Below are 14,655 nucleotides of genomic sequence, written 5' to 3' on the forward strand. Positions count from 1 at the left end.
GAAATTAGCCCACACAGCGTGATAACAGTCTTACCTATGATCACGGCTTGCAAGAGTGAGGTCTCACTACACATCCGGACTTGGAAGTGATTTACATCTCAAAAATCGAGTGTGTGACAAGGATATGTCAACAATAGCCTGCCTGGCTGCAAAGTAGTCCATGAATGTGCAAAATTTTCTCTAAAACTTAGAGGGTGTAAACATAGCACCTTCGTGACAACCTCTGTGCTATAAGAATGGCACAAATATGAAATGTACTTCCTTACTTCTTCCAATGCCAGGGCTTTGCCGTTTGTGAAGCATCCTGCAGGACAAAACACTCCTCTTTCTACTTCTGTTGTCACACTGCTCAACTTTGGAATTCCCTCCGATAGTCTCTTTTCCCAATCTTGCACTTTATTTTGCGCACTAAATGCCTACTTTATTGACGCCGATATTGGCATGTAAAATAAAGATTGATTGCGTGAATCTTTCTAAATTCAAGAAACGTATATTAGGCCCTGTTGGCCACTTGCCATTTTCAGCCTTTGCTCAGCAGCTGTGACAAAATCAAAAATTCAGATTTTTTAATATGAATGGCTTTGATGAATGTCCACTGGACTTGGTTGATGGCCGAGTGGCGCCGTTCGATCCGAATGGAGGAGTTGTGGTTTGGAGCGCTCACCTGCGCTCGCTGCGCTGGCGGTGGAGGGTCTGGGTACTCCACGCCGTTCTTGACGCGTGGCCGCTTGACCACGTCGATGTAGGAGACCGGGAAGATGCCCTGGCGATTGGTGCCGGGCACGCGACCCTCGTACCAGTTCTCGTCGACGCGGCGGATCAGAGTGATGCACTCCCCCTGCGGGAAACCCCAAGTGGCACAGCAGGAGGGGGTGGCCAGGTGGGTTCACAGAGGTCAGAACGCTGAGCTGAGAGCGCCGAGATATCTGACACCAAGCAAGCGGCCTGTGATTAAACTGGATTCTCACGAGCAAGTGAGTTGATGGTCTCAGCGTGGTCAGCATCGACTGCATAATGACTATTATATTAAATTTGGTTGTTCAATTAATTTGGCCAAATTCCAGCTCTGCAAATGAAGCATATCAGTTGTACTGCAATGTAGCAACTGCTGCCCCCACTGTATGGTCCTAACAAAAAAGTGCTCACTGCTCTGCGATAGAATGATCAGGATAGACCTGCAGAAAATGATTACAAGAATATATGCTTTGCCAGGTGTGGTGATGCATGCCTCTGATCCAGCATTTGGAGGTGAGAGGTGGTGGATCACACAGATTTGTACGACTCCTACTCTTGCAGTGCTGGAAAACTATTTCCTTTGTATTGTAATTTACTAGGCCACACACATATATATGTTGCTTTATACAGCAGAACCCATCTTAACGACGGTAATTGGTTACACAAAACCGGTTGTCAAGCGAATTGGTCATTCAGCGAGTATAGGAATTACATGTTAAAGGCTTAATTGGTTCCAATATCATCGAAAGTCACCCCTTTTCACCCCCAAAACGTACTTTATAATATTTAAATAATGGATATTAATACATAAAGATACTAACATTATAAACACATAATATGAAAATAAACACAGTTAATCAATGCATTAATTCATATTTACAACAGCCAGCCGTGAACAGGGGAATGTTCGGTAAGCGAACACATTGGGCTCTATGGAGACCCGTCGTTAAGCGATTCGTCGTTAACAGGGGTGGTCGTTAAGAGGGGTTCTACTCTACACTACTATACACTACACTATACACTACTATACACTACGATACAGTACACTATACTATGGAGACCCGTCGTTAAGCGATTCGTCGTTAACAGGGGTGGTCGTTAAGAGGGGTTCTACTCTACACTACTATACACTACACTATACACTACTATACACTACGATACAGTACACTATACACTACTACAGAACACATTGGGCTCTATGGAGGCCCGTCGTTAAGGAATTAGATGTTAACAGGGGTGGTTGTTAAGGGGGTTCTACTGTCGTAGCAATCATCTGGGCCTAACTCATGGCCACAGAAATCATGTGGCCACAGAACAAAATGCATTTCCGGGACGTGTACTGTCGGTCCCCACCTTGCGGAAGGACATCTCCAGGTTTGTGTCGGCATTGAAGTTGTAGCGAGCGACCGCCTCACCGTACTCCAGCACCTGGATCGGCGGCTGTCTCATGGGCTGTGGCTTCTCGGTGGGTGGCAGCATCTGCATCGGAAACGCAACAGTGACGAACGCTCGCTGCTTGTCATCCCGAGTTGCTCGAGTATGTTTTATTCGGTTGGGTGGAAGAACAATTGCTTCCCAATTCTGCTGTCAAACAAAGTCGTCATGCTCTTGTCCCCACCAAACTGAGCTAAGGCACTTTGGTTTTACCCACAAGTCACCACCATGGCGACGATCACACAATTATATCACGTATACATGAGCCGCGAAACCTGAGTCTGAACTCAAATTGTTTTTGTATTGTTCCGCGCGACGTCTTCACGATTTCGCTTCACGTGCCGGGACATTCTTTACGAACTGAATTTATACGGTATGACCCAAAAACCCATTGGAGGGCTACACAGCACAACCGCGAATATCTAAACTATAAACTATTTTATTTTACCAGGTAAGGCCTACTTAGCTATATAGCTCTGTTTCAGAAGCGTCCTAGCCACAAATGATAGCTCAATGAAGTGGCTTATCATGTGGAAATGCATAGTTGCAGCCAAATACTCTAAATGCATTTTTCCAAATGTGGAGAGGACCTGGAGAAAAATCCACTCGATCACAGGGAGAACATGCAAACTCAAATTATACGGGCGTAAGGGTCAGAATGGAACCCACGATCTCCTGTATACCAAGTGCAGCAGTTAACATCTCGCCACTATTGGGCCCTTCCTGATTAATTAAAAAAATAACATTACTCCATCATACTCACGCCACTTTTTTTTTCGCTTCAACTCGAGTCCGAGGAGGCATGAGGCACGCCAACTCGAGTCAACCACAATTGGCTGTCCCAATGGGAACGAAGAGCTCTTAAGATGTGCACATGGAAACTCACTTCCAGATATGACGCCGGGCAGATGCCCACTCTTCCGTGGCGCTCCCCCTCAATCCAGTTCTTGTCGATCTTGCGAGTCACATACACGATGTCTCCCTTCTGGAATGAGAGCTCCCTGCAAAGAAATACACGATGTTTTCGTAACAAAAACGGCAATTGCAACAGCACGGGCAAACAAAAAAGATCCAAAAATAAAGATCTGTTGGATGTATGTTGATTCTGGCTTCCTGGATTGTTCCTCTGACTTCATGGATTGTTGCTCTGACTTTCTGGATCTTGTCCTGACAACGTCTGATGCAGTTTCCAATGAGATGTCATATCTAGTTGCGAAATTTGTTTGTGAGGACTGTTCTGCAATGAATTAATAATATAATTGGTGTGTTGTTCATTACTCAAACAAGTGACAATTTATTTGTTTGGCTGTGTCAGGTGGTGGAGGGATATTAATGGCATTGATTTAATCGGATCATTACATGGCCTGAGCCAATAATCAATTATGCACCAAATAAATAGCTTTTAAAACAGATAATTAGATTTTGATTTAAAGCTTTCGTGACTGCAGTAATTCATATTCTTAGTTTTTTCGGTAAAGTCACGTTGAAGAGAAACAACAAAATAACAAAATATATATAAAACAATAAAAAATTCTCACGACGTTTCGACCATAACTCAAACGGTCATCATCAGGTGTGTCGGTTTGCATTTTTTTTTATATTTTGTTATTTTGTTGTTTCTCTTCAACGTGACTTTACCGAAAAAACTAAGAATAAGATAATTAGATGTGAATAAACAACAAAAAGCCACATATTTACATGTACACACAAATACGCACATATATCGTATGCACACACCGACCAATACGTACCAGAACACAGACCCCCATATGCAGAGAACATTCATGAACAATCACACACAAAGCCACTAATACACTCACACACTAAAAAGCATTAACTACAGCTGTTCTGAATGATTTGCATGGGGCTCTTAAATTATAACACAGTTTAATAAATACACTCGTGCGTCTCTTTGCTGCACCTTTGTGTTTGAGCTTTGAAGTCATACTTTGCTCTCGCTGGCTGTCGCATCTGAAACACAGAAGGGAACAAGTGTTGGTGAAACGCATTCCTACACGACGGCATTTTTGTAACATGCGTTACTTAGTCGGACATTGCTAGAATCGAGTGAAAGGATTTCAATCAACTTAGATCACACCCCCCAAGAGCCCACAATATGCATGGAAGCCTGTTTGCCAAACGAGAAATGTTCAGCTTCAACCATATAAAAACAAGACTGTGCTTTGCCTGAGCTTAGAATATATAATGAATGCATATAATAGTGATTCTCAAACAATAGCGTATTCAGTGTGCAACACGAAAAAGGTAATGCATTCTATTTAGGGCAGTGCTAATAACGAATGTGCTGATGTTACGTGTGTTTTTGCACCACTGCCAATGCGTTATCACCATTATTTGTATTCATATACACACAATGAGCGTATGTATCAGCGTGACCTTTGATGCATCGTAAATTAACAGTTTTAACAGTGCAGTGAAGCGTCTTGTGCATGTTTTCAAAGTTCAACATGCTAAGCAGTAAAGTCTCCCACTTGTCTTGATGAGAAAAAGCACGGACACCACCAACACGTATTTGCAATAATGCTCGTAACTCAAACTTTGAAAAACACTCGGATAATTTTAGATACGGTAGGTAAATATCTGGTTTAAATCAAAGTGCATTCCGGGCATTCTCACAGCGGCTTTTGGCTGGCCATTCGAACAAAGCCGGCCACTGCATCGCGCGATTTCAGACGCGCTTCTGCGGCCATATGGAATGGTCTTCCTTCCGATATTAGTAAGCCATTGGAGCTATGCACTTTTAAATCTAGATTAACAAAAATATTTCTTTAGAACTGCTTTTTGTGTTTAGTGTGCTGTCCTTCCCCCCACACTTCCGATTAGCACGGTTGGATACGCACGGTGTGAAATAAGGTCAACATCCATACATACCTTACCTGGTATACAGGAGGTATCCAGGAGGTATATCAGGTATACGTCTTGCATACGATTATCATAAGATGTTAACTCTACAGAAGGTTGTGGGTTCGATCCCGACCTTGACGCCTGTACATTTGGAGTTTGCACGTCTCTCTCCCCGTTGTCACGTGGATTTTTCTTCAGGCCCTCCGGTTTTTCCCTCCACATTTAGAATCGATGTGCAATTTAGAGTGTTTGGCTGCTATAGATTTACACGTGATAAGCCACTTCGTTGAGCTGTCATTTGTGGCCAGGGTGGGCCTTACCTGGTGATGCGGCGTGCACCTCCGATTAGCACGGTTGGCTACATACGGTGCGAAAGAAGTTAAACTTAGATGTGTACAAAGGTGGTCCTCGTGGTACGAGATGAGTGTGTGGCCCGTTCAGCCGCAAGTGCGTCTCAGGTCTAAACTTTGGGGTGCCTTCGACGGCACGGACTTATTAAAGCCTGCTGCTGCTGCGTCCCGAGCCGAGAGGGGCATGCGGGCAGAACGGCAGCAAAACCTCCGCACCCTCCTCACGAGGTGACGTTGGCCGTTGGTGAACTTTGATCGTCATAGGGAGAGAGCGTCTTCCTGGAGCAATGAACGGGGCGGCACTCATATAAGCTAAAATTAAACCATTTTCTATTTAATCAGTTAAGGCCCCCCACTGAGCTATGTAGCTCTTTTTCAGAAGCGTCCTGACCACAAATGATAGCTCAACGACGTGGCTTATATCATGTGGACATTTATAGCAGCCAAATACTCTTAAACGCTAAACGCACATTTCTAAATGTGGAGGGAAAAACCTGAGGACCCGGAGAAAATCCACACGGCCACGGGGAGAACACCCAAACTCCAAATATACAGGTGTCAGGATTGGGATCGAACCCACGACCTCCAGTGTACCAGGCGAGGTAGTTAACACCTCGCCACCCCGATTTGGCCTCCTCTTCCATGCTGGCCAGACGTGTTGGAAGAGGCCGGGGAGTACCCACACTGTAGCTGACCACATGCAACCTGACAATCAACTAGCTGCCGAGTCCTCACCTCCCTGCTGTGCCGACGCATCAGATCTTCTGGCGTGCCCCGGCGGTCAAGGAAGGCGTTGCTGCTGCTGGTGCCGTAGCTGAAGCTCTGGGCCGAGTGTGGCCGAGCGAGATCAGAGTCTGCGCAACGCAGGGTGGGTGGCAGAGAGCGGCATCAACGGCAGACAAGGAGGGAGGGGTGGTGTTCACGCGGCATGGGCACGGGACGTGTGGCACTCACGGCACGGTTCTAAATCACCCTGTGACCACGCCGTTAGTGTGGTGGCACAGTAGAGATGTGACGCACACACTAATGGCATGGCCAGGGTGTTTTACAACATGTCATTAGTGTGTCTGTCACACGTTCCATGTGTGTGTGTGTGTCATACATCTCCATGCCAAAACGCAGAGAGACCCAGATGCTCTACATGTCACGGTTTACATCACACATTTGAAATGTTTCTCTGCACAACAAATACATGGCATGAGATAACTAACTTCGTCAGTAATTTTATGAACTGTCAAGATTCCTGTTTGCGATTCGATTCAAGGATGTATGTGAATATAATCGGAATATGTGCACAGAGAACAATGCACGTGTTTACATTACAACTGCCCTGTTATTCACTCTTCCCGACTACACCTTACACACGCAGCCCCACTTACCACGTCAAATGCATGGCGTCTCTCTGTGACAGGTGACAAATGTCCCAGTGAGTCCTGCCTTGGCTGTGCCCACGTAACGTTGGCACAACCCCTCTCTTCATTACTGCCGCACCGAGTGAAACTTTGGCAAAGCGAGCGGCGTTGCTAAGTTTGTCCCAAAGGGCTTCTCGCTACTTCACCAAATTAATGGGCACCCATTGCCGCCGCCGTGGCTCCCACAGTTCACGCTCTCCAGTGTGTTAACGTAGAACCCAAGCCGCATTCTAATGTGTCCGGAGGGCGTCCCTCGCTCTATTGCAGGAAGCCTACTGAGGTGCACGTAATCAGATTGAGAGTTTGGCACACGCAATTCATACCTGAGAATGACAATGGTCGCGGGAGTAAATGCCATTGCCAAGTGCGTAATGCACCTTGGGAACCCAGCGTCTTAGCACGTGGGATCTGAGCACTTTTAGCAGCAAGCTAATACGCCGGGTAACAAAGTATGTCTTTCCATCCAAAAGTCAAACTGTTAGTTCTACCTGATGACGATTGCTTGTGTTGCAATAGAAACGTCGTATTCTATTATTTAATTTATTTCCTTTCTACGTGACTTTACCGAAAGAACAAAATAGTAATTTCTTGCAGTCACGAAAGCTTCAAATCAAGTTTGTGACAACAGCATTAATGGTTGGGTATGAATCACCGATGAGCACTGCTCGCAGGTCTCTTTGGAAGTCTGTAAATTGGGTATCACACACCGGTGATCCCTTGGGGGGGGGGGGGGGGGATGGATGGGCAAAAACTTCGATGCTGCAGACTGTAGCTATCAAGGCCTGTCAATGGAAAGATGCATCACCGTCTGTCAGCGAGTACAATTGCCCATTTCTCGTTAGTTCAGTTGTAGTTTACGCTCAGCCTTGAGCCGCCTACTCTTTGGACGAAAGGCTCAACCAAGTCATCGGCATCTCTCACGGTCTCGTGATGCACCGTCTAGCTCCTCCACACGAGCGACCCCTCCCCCGAACGCCCCTTTGCTCCGTCTCTGCCATGGACGTCCTCTCTCTCGGGGGCGCGTTTCCCTCCCATTGGCTGCCACTCCGTCGTTAGTCTCGACCGCCGGCCGTCGTCCCTTCTGGCGGCGGGGTCGTAAACCCAAATCCTGCTGACCTTCCTTACCGGTTAATATGAAATAAAGTGCTCCCAAAGTAACACGACCTGCATTTATTGCCATCAGACGTGCGTTTGTGTTTCACGAGTTTAGGCTGTACATTTGCTCTTCGAAATCTGCGCAGTGGATAGCTTTAATATGGTTATACAAAGTGTTTTTAATACAACATGAAACTTGAAATGTACATTTACAACGTGATCCGTTATGATTGCCTTCACGTGATACTGAATGCCAGTCGGTGAGTTTAACACGACTTACCAGTCCCCTTGGGTTACGTAAAAGAGCAGCCAATGAGGTTTAGACAACTAAGTTCTTGAATCGTATCAATCGCAGCTGTGAACAAGGCTACAGGAAATCAGTCACGTACGTAGCATCATTTCGAGCTTGCATGTCAAAAACCGACGTGACTATGGTGTGCGAAGTGAACTAACACAGGGGACAAACAGCAGGTGAAATGTATGAACTCATATAAAAAGAAAACCCCAACACATTTACTCCGAAAAATAAATAAAACTACAGTTTACAACACAGCACAACACACCGTAGCTGAACAATGAGCGTAACGTATGACAACCTCTGGGATAAATTAAAACAAACGAGTAGAAACACCGCTGTTTCATACAAACACAGAGCAAAGTTTTCAATGGAATGCAACGTACATGCGTGTGACACAGCAATCGGCACAGCACACTTATATTTCCAACGCACTCTATCTAATGTTCCGCGGAACCCCGGTGACCTGATCTCCTGGGTCACAATACGATGTTTGAATGGAGAAGATGACTTCATGTTGAAAGCATCGATATGCTGTGACCATAGCCAGTATGACAAACTCAATGCTGCGATTTAAGATGCAGCCGTGGAAAGCTCGTGGGTCCATCACTGCTTTGCTTGGGTCGATGGGCCATTTTCCCTCGTTTTGAGTATCTTTGTGGGTGTGAGAAAAGATTTTCCAGAGCCTATGTCAGGCCCAACAAAGACTTTAGAAAAAAAATGTACAGCTCTTTATCAATCTACTGCTGAATTAAAGCCTCCCCACACTTTACCGTCATCAATTTTTTTTAAAGCAAGGACCCTGTAAGGAAATTGTCATTCTGTTAAAAAATTACTTTAAAACCATGTGATTAACACAATAATTAGGCTAATCTACAACTATACATTTAGTAACACTAATTTTCCTTTTATCAGTAAAGACCAGGCTGAACAGGAACGAGTTTTGAGGCAAGTTGTGTGACCATATTTCTCACTACGATGGTTACTGTGGGTTACTGAAGAGGGAGCGCAGGAACGGTACAGATATCACTCACCACTGATGTTAGCCATGATGACTGTCCATGCCTAATTACTAGTAACATCACTGCTATGTGCAAACATATATGTATTAAGTCAATGCCTTATCATAATTTTTTGTGTTAAGTAAACTGATGCTTCCGAGTATGAATTACATTTTGTAAAAGCCAAACTGAAGAGTAGATTTTAAGGTATGTATTCAAGGAAGACAATACATATATAGCTTCAAATGTAAGTTAAAATTAAGGCATTTTATCATGATTAATAGCACGTGTGTATTTTGTTTAATTAGACTGATAATGACTGTCATTATCAGTCAATATAATAACCTCAAAGAGCAATTCTTTCATGAGAAATGAATTTGGGTCAAATTCCCTTAAAATTATTACAATGATTGAAATATCCGACTTGTTAATGAAAAACCAGCATATTCTTTCCATCAAAATTGTAATAATTCACTGACATTTGTTAAAATGTTCATTCCTCTACTGTTTAACGCCATCACCCGCCCCCCCCTTCTAATCTTTTCAATAAATGTTCTCAAAATGATGTCAAATAGGATCTATTTGATCTCACGTAACATGCGAGGGGTTTTGAAGAACAGCAAAATGATGAGTCTGTGACAAGCGATGGCAAATGTGATGTCTTCACAGGCATGCTGCCAGGACAAGAGAGCACGTCTCACGGACAACACCAAAATGAGATGTACAATGGGCGACGGGTCCACCACAACAACGATCCAGGTGACAGCGTCTCCAAGACTAACTTCTGCTCTGGAGGAGACAAGAGCGCAGATTGTTATTAGAATCGCTGTAACCGTAGGGCAGCTCGTTGTCGTTCGGTGAGAAATCATCGGAAGACGTCATCAGCTCTGCCGCGTCCTCCAGGATGAGTAGCGGGGCGCGGTATCGCTCTCGGATTGCGACGATGGAGGACGTCCGCGCGGGGGCCCGAGGCACGAACTCTGACAGCAGGCGATCGATCATCCCCGTTTCCACGTGGTCCTCTTGCCCGTGATTCTGCATTCCGTTGGAAGCTGGCACTGGCGATGCAGATGAGCCCGTGGCCTGCCGCTCCTTCGCGCTGCTGCTGCTGCCGCTGCCGCTGCTGCCGCTCTTCGACTTGAAGGGAAGGGGCCCCACCAAATATGCCGCTCTCATCGGCTCCGGCTTCTTGCCTTGGCTTGTGCGCCTTTCCTGAGCCGGGCCCTTGGGGCGATTCTTCTCGTGCTGAAGCCAAGTGGTGAACCTCGTGAAGTAGGCAGGGCAAGGCCCCTTGCAGTGGCTGACGAGGAGCTTGCTGCGTTGCGTTTTGACATTCTTATCCGATCCGACGGAAGATCCATTAGCGGCACCGTCTGCCCGGATGCCTGCCATGGAAGCCTTACCGGGGTTCGGTTGGGGTGCCCGACTCTGCTCAGCGTGGTTCGGTTCATCGCGAGCTTTGGGATTTTCAGGTTTGACAGCGGGTGAGTACTGAGTGGTGTCGATGCTACTTTCCTTCAAGCTGCCCAAGCGGTCGACTTTTTGCATGGAATCCTCAGCCTTGCCCGAAGGACTGCCCACGTAATTACCATTGCGCTTCGCAAGCTTCTCCTGGATGTGCTGGTTTAGTTTTGTGGAAATCTCCGAGAGGTCCCTATTCAGCCACTTGCTTCTGATCTGATCGCGTATGAGCGACGCTTCACTCCTCTCCTTCAGTACCGGCAGGGCCGTCGCCAACGTTTTCTGGGCTTCTTTGATCTGCTTTGACCTCTGGCCAGAGGAAACTTCCTGACCACCACTATTTGCAACCAGCGATTCCACCGAGAAGGAGTATCCTAGCTGCTTCTGTGGGAAGAAGGCCTTCTTGCAGAGCGTGGTGACAAGGGGGGTTTGGGCCGCACGTTCCTGTCCAGTGCCGAGGTCGGGCAGGGACTGGCAGCGCTGAGAGAGGCTCTCGGCCTCCCCCAGCTCGGCGGCCGCGGCCGCCCGCGAGGCCCCGTCCTCCGGCGTGCCGGCCCTCGGAGTCTCGCTCCGGCTGCCCGGGTTGCTCGCGGTCGCGGCATCCTGGTTCTGCTCGTACCACGACACCATGGAGCGCACGCAGCACACGGGCTTGGAGGCCCTCACGTCTTGGTGGCTGATGGTGTGCATGGACTTGTACAGCTTGAGGAACTGCGAGGACATGTGCTCGGCGGCGGAGGCGTCGTCACCGTCGCTGTGGGACGCGGACGCGCTCACGCATTCGGCGCTCTCGGATTTCGTGCAGGGGCGTCGCGCCAGGCCGCCGCCGCCGCCGGCCGCGTGCCCGTTGGCGATGTCCTCGCAGCTCTGGGACTTGTGTCTGCTGGGGGCGCGCGCGCCCGACGGACCGCGAGACGGGTCGCGGAGGAGGAGCGGCCGGCCCTGCTTGCCGATGTTGGGTTTGAACTTGGACGGCAGAATGTCGGTGATGCCGCTTTTGGCCGCGGACAAAAACTTAGCTTGACGGCCGCTCGCACAGCCAGAGGGACTCTGCGAGTCGGTGAGCACGCTGATGTAATTTAACGTGTAAGCCAGTCTTTGAATACCCCCACCTTTTAATCCAAGCATGGCCAGCATGTGGGGAGGAAAGAGAACGAAAGAGTAAAATATAACCGCCAACACAACACGCGTCGGTTCTGTCCCGTTGACAAACGCTCGAAAACTACAGTGACACCACGGGACAGCGGGACGCCTCGCTTTCTTCAGCGACGTAATAAAAATAAAGCTTTCCGAGAGCGAAGCGTATGATATGTGTACAATCCGGTTGTTTGGTCATAAAAAAAGTTTCTCCGTTTTAAACGGTTCCCCTGACGTACCCAGAATTAAACGGAGGGATACGCGTCAATGAAGAAACTGCGCGTGGCTGTGAAGCGCTCAGTGGTCCTGAGAATCGCCGCAGTGAGATCCAACGGCAAGGGCCAGTCGACTGCGCTTTAGCTCTTAAGCTCAAGGTGCTATGCAGGATACTGCGACGCTGCCACGTCCTGATATTCTTTGTTGGAAAAGAAAACCAGCCGCCGCTGTTCGCTCCAGAACAAAGTTCAACGTAATGATAAACCATACAAACAAGGCTCTACTCGGATACGACCAATTAACACGATTAGCAAACAAACACGCAAGTGCTAAATGTATATTCTTAGTTTTTTCGGTAAAGTCACGTTGAAGAGAAACAACAAAATATATATATATTGTTATTTTGTTGTTTCTCTTCAACGTATCCGAGTATATTTGTTGTTTCTCTTCAACGTATCCGAGTATATTTTGTTATTTTGTTGTTTCTCTTCAACGTGACTTTACCGAAAAAACTAAGAATATGAATTACTGCAGTCACGAAAGCTTTAAATCAAAATGCTAAATGTATGTTTGGCTTGGTGAGGCATATGCGAGAACTGGCATTATTCGCCTCACAGATCCGCTCGAAATGTGTAAATAAAGCACCAAAACCCACAAAGTAAAAAAACCTAATCCGAGTCAAGTTATCATTAAACAAATACATCGTAAATATAACCGCAACGTAAAAAGTGTTTCACGTGTCATCATGAAATGATTCATGCACGCCTCGCGGTGAGAAGTGAAAACATAAAATACAATGCCCGTTGCAGTGCGCGATATATATGTGTTAATTTAATTTAATGCTTTCACCAGCAAAATCATAACTGATCATTAATATCAGTAAAGAGTTATGCACACTCCACTAGCTGACAAAGCTGAACAAATCAAATGATCAAAAGATGTGCTTTTAAGTTTAACCCGTTTTTGAAAAACAAAATAAATTGGCACATTTGTCCACGTGACACCTCGATGTGTATAGCTGTAAGGTGGTGGAAGGTGATAGGTTTAATTGACATTATGCCTACCTGATCTAACTGCAAATTAAACCAATTATGAATAAGACTTATGTGTTGTGCATTGCATAGTGTGCTGTACAGTAGTAGTGTAGTGTCAGTTGCAATGGTTTTTATGAAGTGTGCGTTTGCGGGATTTTTGTGCAGACTTGTAATTGGAATTGTAGTTAATTGAAATATTGAAAATGGACATTGTTCATGCTCAAGTGTAGCAACAGTACACACGTCTCTCTTCAGCTGGGACTAGATTACACGAGAAACAGCTAAAGCGTACGTTTTGTGAGCGATCCCCAATTTACAAGTACTGCACGTGAAGCTTAAACCACTTAACGTACAGATTTATGAATGCACTTAAACAGGATCCAGTGCAGTCTTGTGTAACTGGCACGTATTGCTAGAATTTAAGGTAAAACTATAATAGGCTTTTGTTTGCCACATTGCGAGTGAGCCGTCGAAACCAGTGTTGATATTGCTTAACTCGAACGCTCATTTGCCACAGAGTTAATGAGTGTCGCTGATTTTAACCCATGCGAGGAGGATGATGGGTCAACTTCGACAGAAAAATGTATCCATTATTTTCTCTATTCGACACGAGTGGCTAGTTTGCATTGTAATGTTTATTACAGCATCACTACAGTGGAGCTGTACGCTTGTCACCTCCATTACAGTTTACGGCAAAATTTAATTTCAGTCATTTATTGCTACACAACAAAGCACGCTCTTTCACGTGGCTTTCTCAAAAATGTTAATCATTGCCGTGAAACCTCTTGCTGTCGAACACTACAGTGGACAAGCGCAAATGTGCAATGGTTTTACACCCTACACAAGGATGACAACACATCGTTGGTACAGCAAACATTGCATTTTACAAGTGAGACATTTCTCACCTGCAGCAAGGTCTTCGCTAGACATCATCAATCGGATGAGTGCAGACTGATGATGACTATGTTGAACGTCTTTCGCACAGTACGCAGCCGTACGTAGCCAACAGACTTGCACGATGAGCACGGTTGGCTACGTGCGGTGCGAAAGAAGCTCAGCACGCATACATACATACAATCTCCTTCCTACAATTTAAACACCCCAGGCTTTAAATATCAGGCTTAGTAGGTCCCAACGTGTTGTCACATTCGCCAGATGCCCTACGCATATTCAGCCTTACTTTGTCCCCCTCCCCCCCCCCCCTATTTGAGTCGTGCCATTGGTTTTCATTTCATCTCCGAAGCAACTGCTTGGTTCAAATCCCCCCCCTCCCCTGACCACCCCCCCCCCCCTCAAAAAAAGTGGAGTTGGCAGAACAACAAGGTTGCAGGATGACCTCTCACCTCTGGGCAACGGTGGGGAGAGCGTGGAGGAGGCACTGGAGGAAGGGCGGCCTCCTGAGTCCTCGCACGGCCACTGTCTCGAGCCCAGCGAGCTGCGCGCCAAACACCGCACACGCGCGGACGGACGGACTGGGTTAGTCATCACGCGGACGCGGTAACGGCCGTGACCCCAATCGGCGGTAAATCGGCGGTAATCGCAAGCACGGCAGGAGATGTTTGTCGTTTTGCTTCCTCATTGCCGAGTATTCTTCACGTATATTCCCAACATGTAAGCTCC

The 14,655-nt window shown here is 46.6% G+C and overlaps 1 protein-coding gene across 1 annotated transcript in view; it reads right to left on the reverse strand.

Annotated features, from left to right (window-relative positions):
- Window positions 1–14,655, reverse strand: part of LOC116951047 (uncharacterized) — a 98,249-nt gene that overhangs the window by 16,310 nt on the left and 67,284 nt on the right. Inside the window, exons 22-28 of the mRNA XM_076073353.1 lie at window positions 14,379–14,470; window positions 9,970–11,760; window positions 6,120–6,238; window positions 4,091–4,140; window positions 3,056–3,170; window positions 2,089–2,214; window positions 665–838 (exon numbers count right to left, since the gene is read on the reverse strand). Coding sequence (XP_075929468.1) covers window positions 665–838; window positions 2,089–2,214; window positions 3,056–3,170; window positions 4,091–4,140; window positions 6,120–6,238; window positions 9,970–11,760; window positions 14,379–14,470 — 2,467 coding nt within the window. The remainder of the gene's footprint in view (window positions 1–664; window positions 839–2,088; window positions 2,215–3,055; window positions 3,171–4,090; window positions 4,141–6,119; window positions 6,239–9,969; window positions 11,761–14,378; window positions 14,471–14,655) is intronic.

The sequence above is a fragment of the Petromyzon marinus genome, chromosome 41, assembly GCF_048934315.1.
Source record: "Petromyzon marinus isolate PM22_M1 ecotype Great Lakes invasive population chromosome 41, UKy_Petmar_22M1.pri1.0, whole genome shotgun sequence".
NCBI classification, from domain to species: domain Eukaryota; kingdom Metazoa; phylum Chordata; class Hyperoartia; order Petromyzontiformes; family Petromyzontidae; genus Petromyzon; species Petromyzon marinus.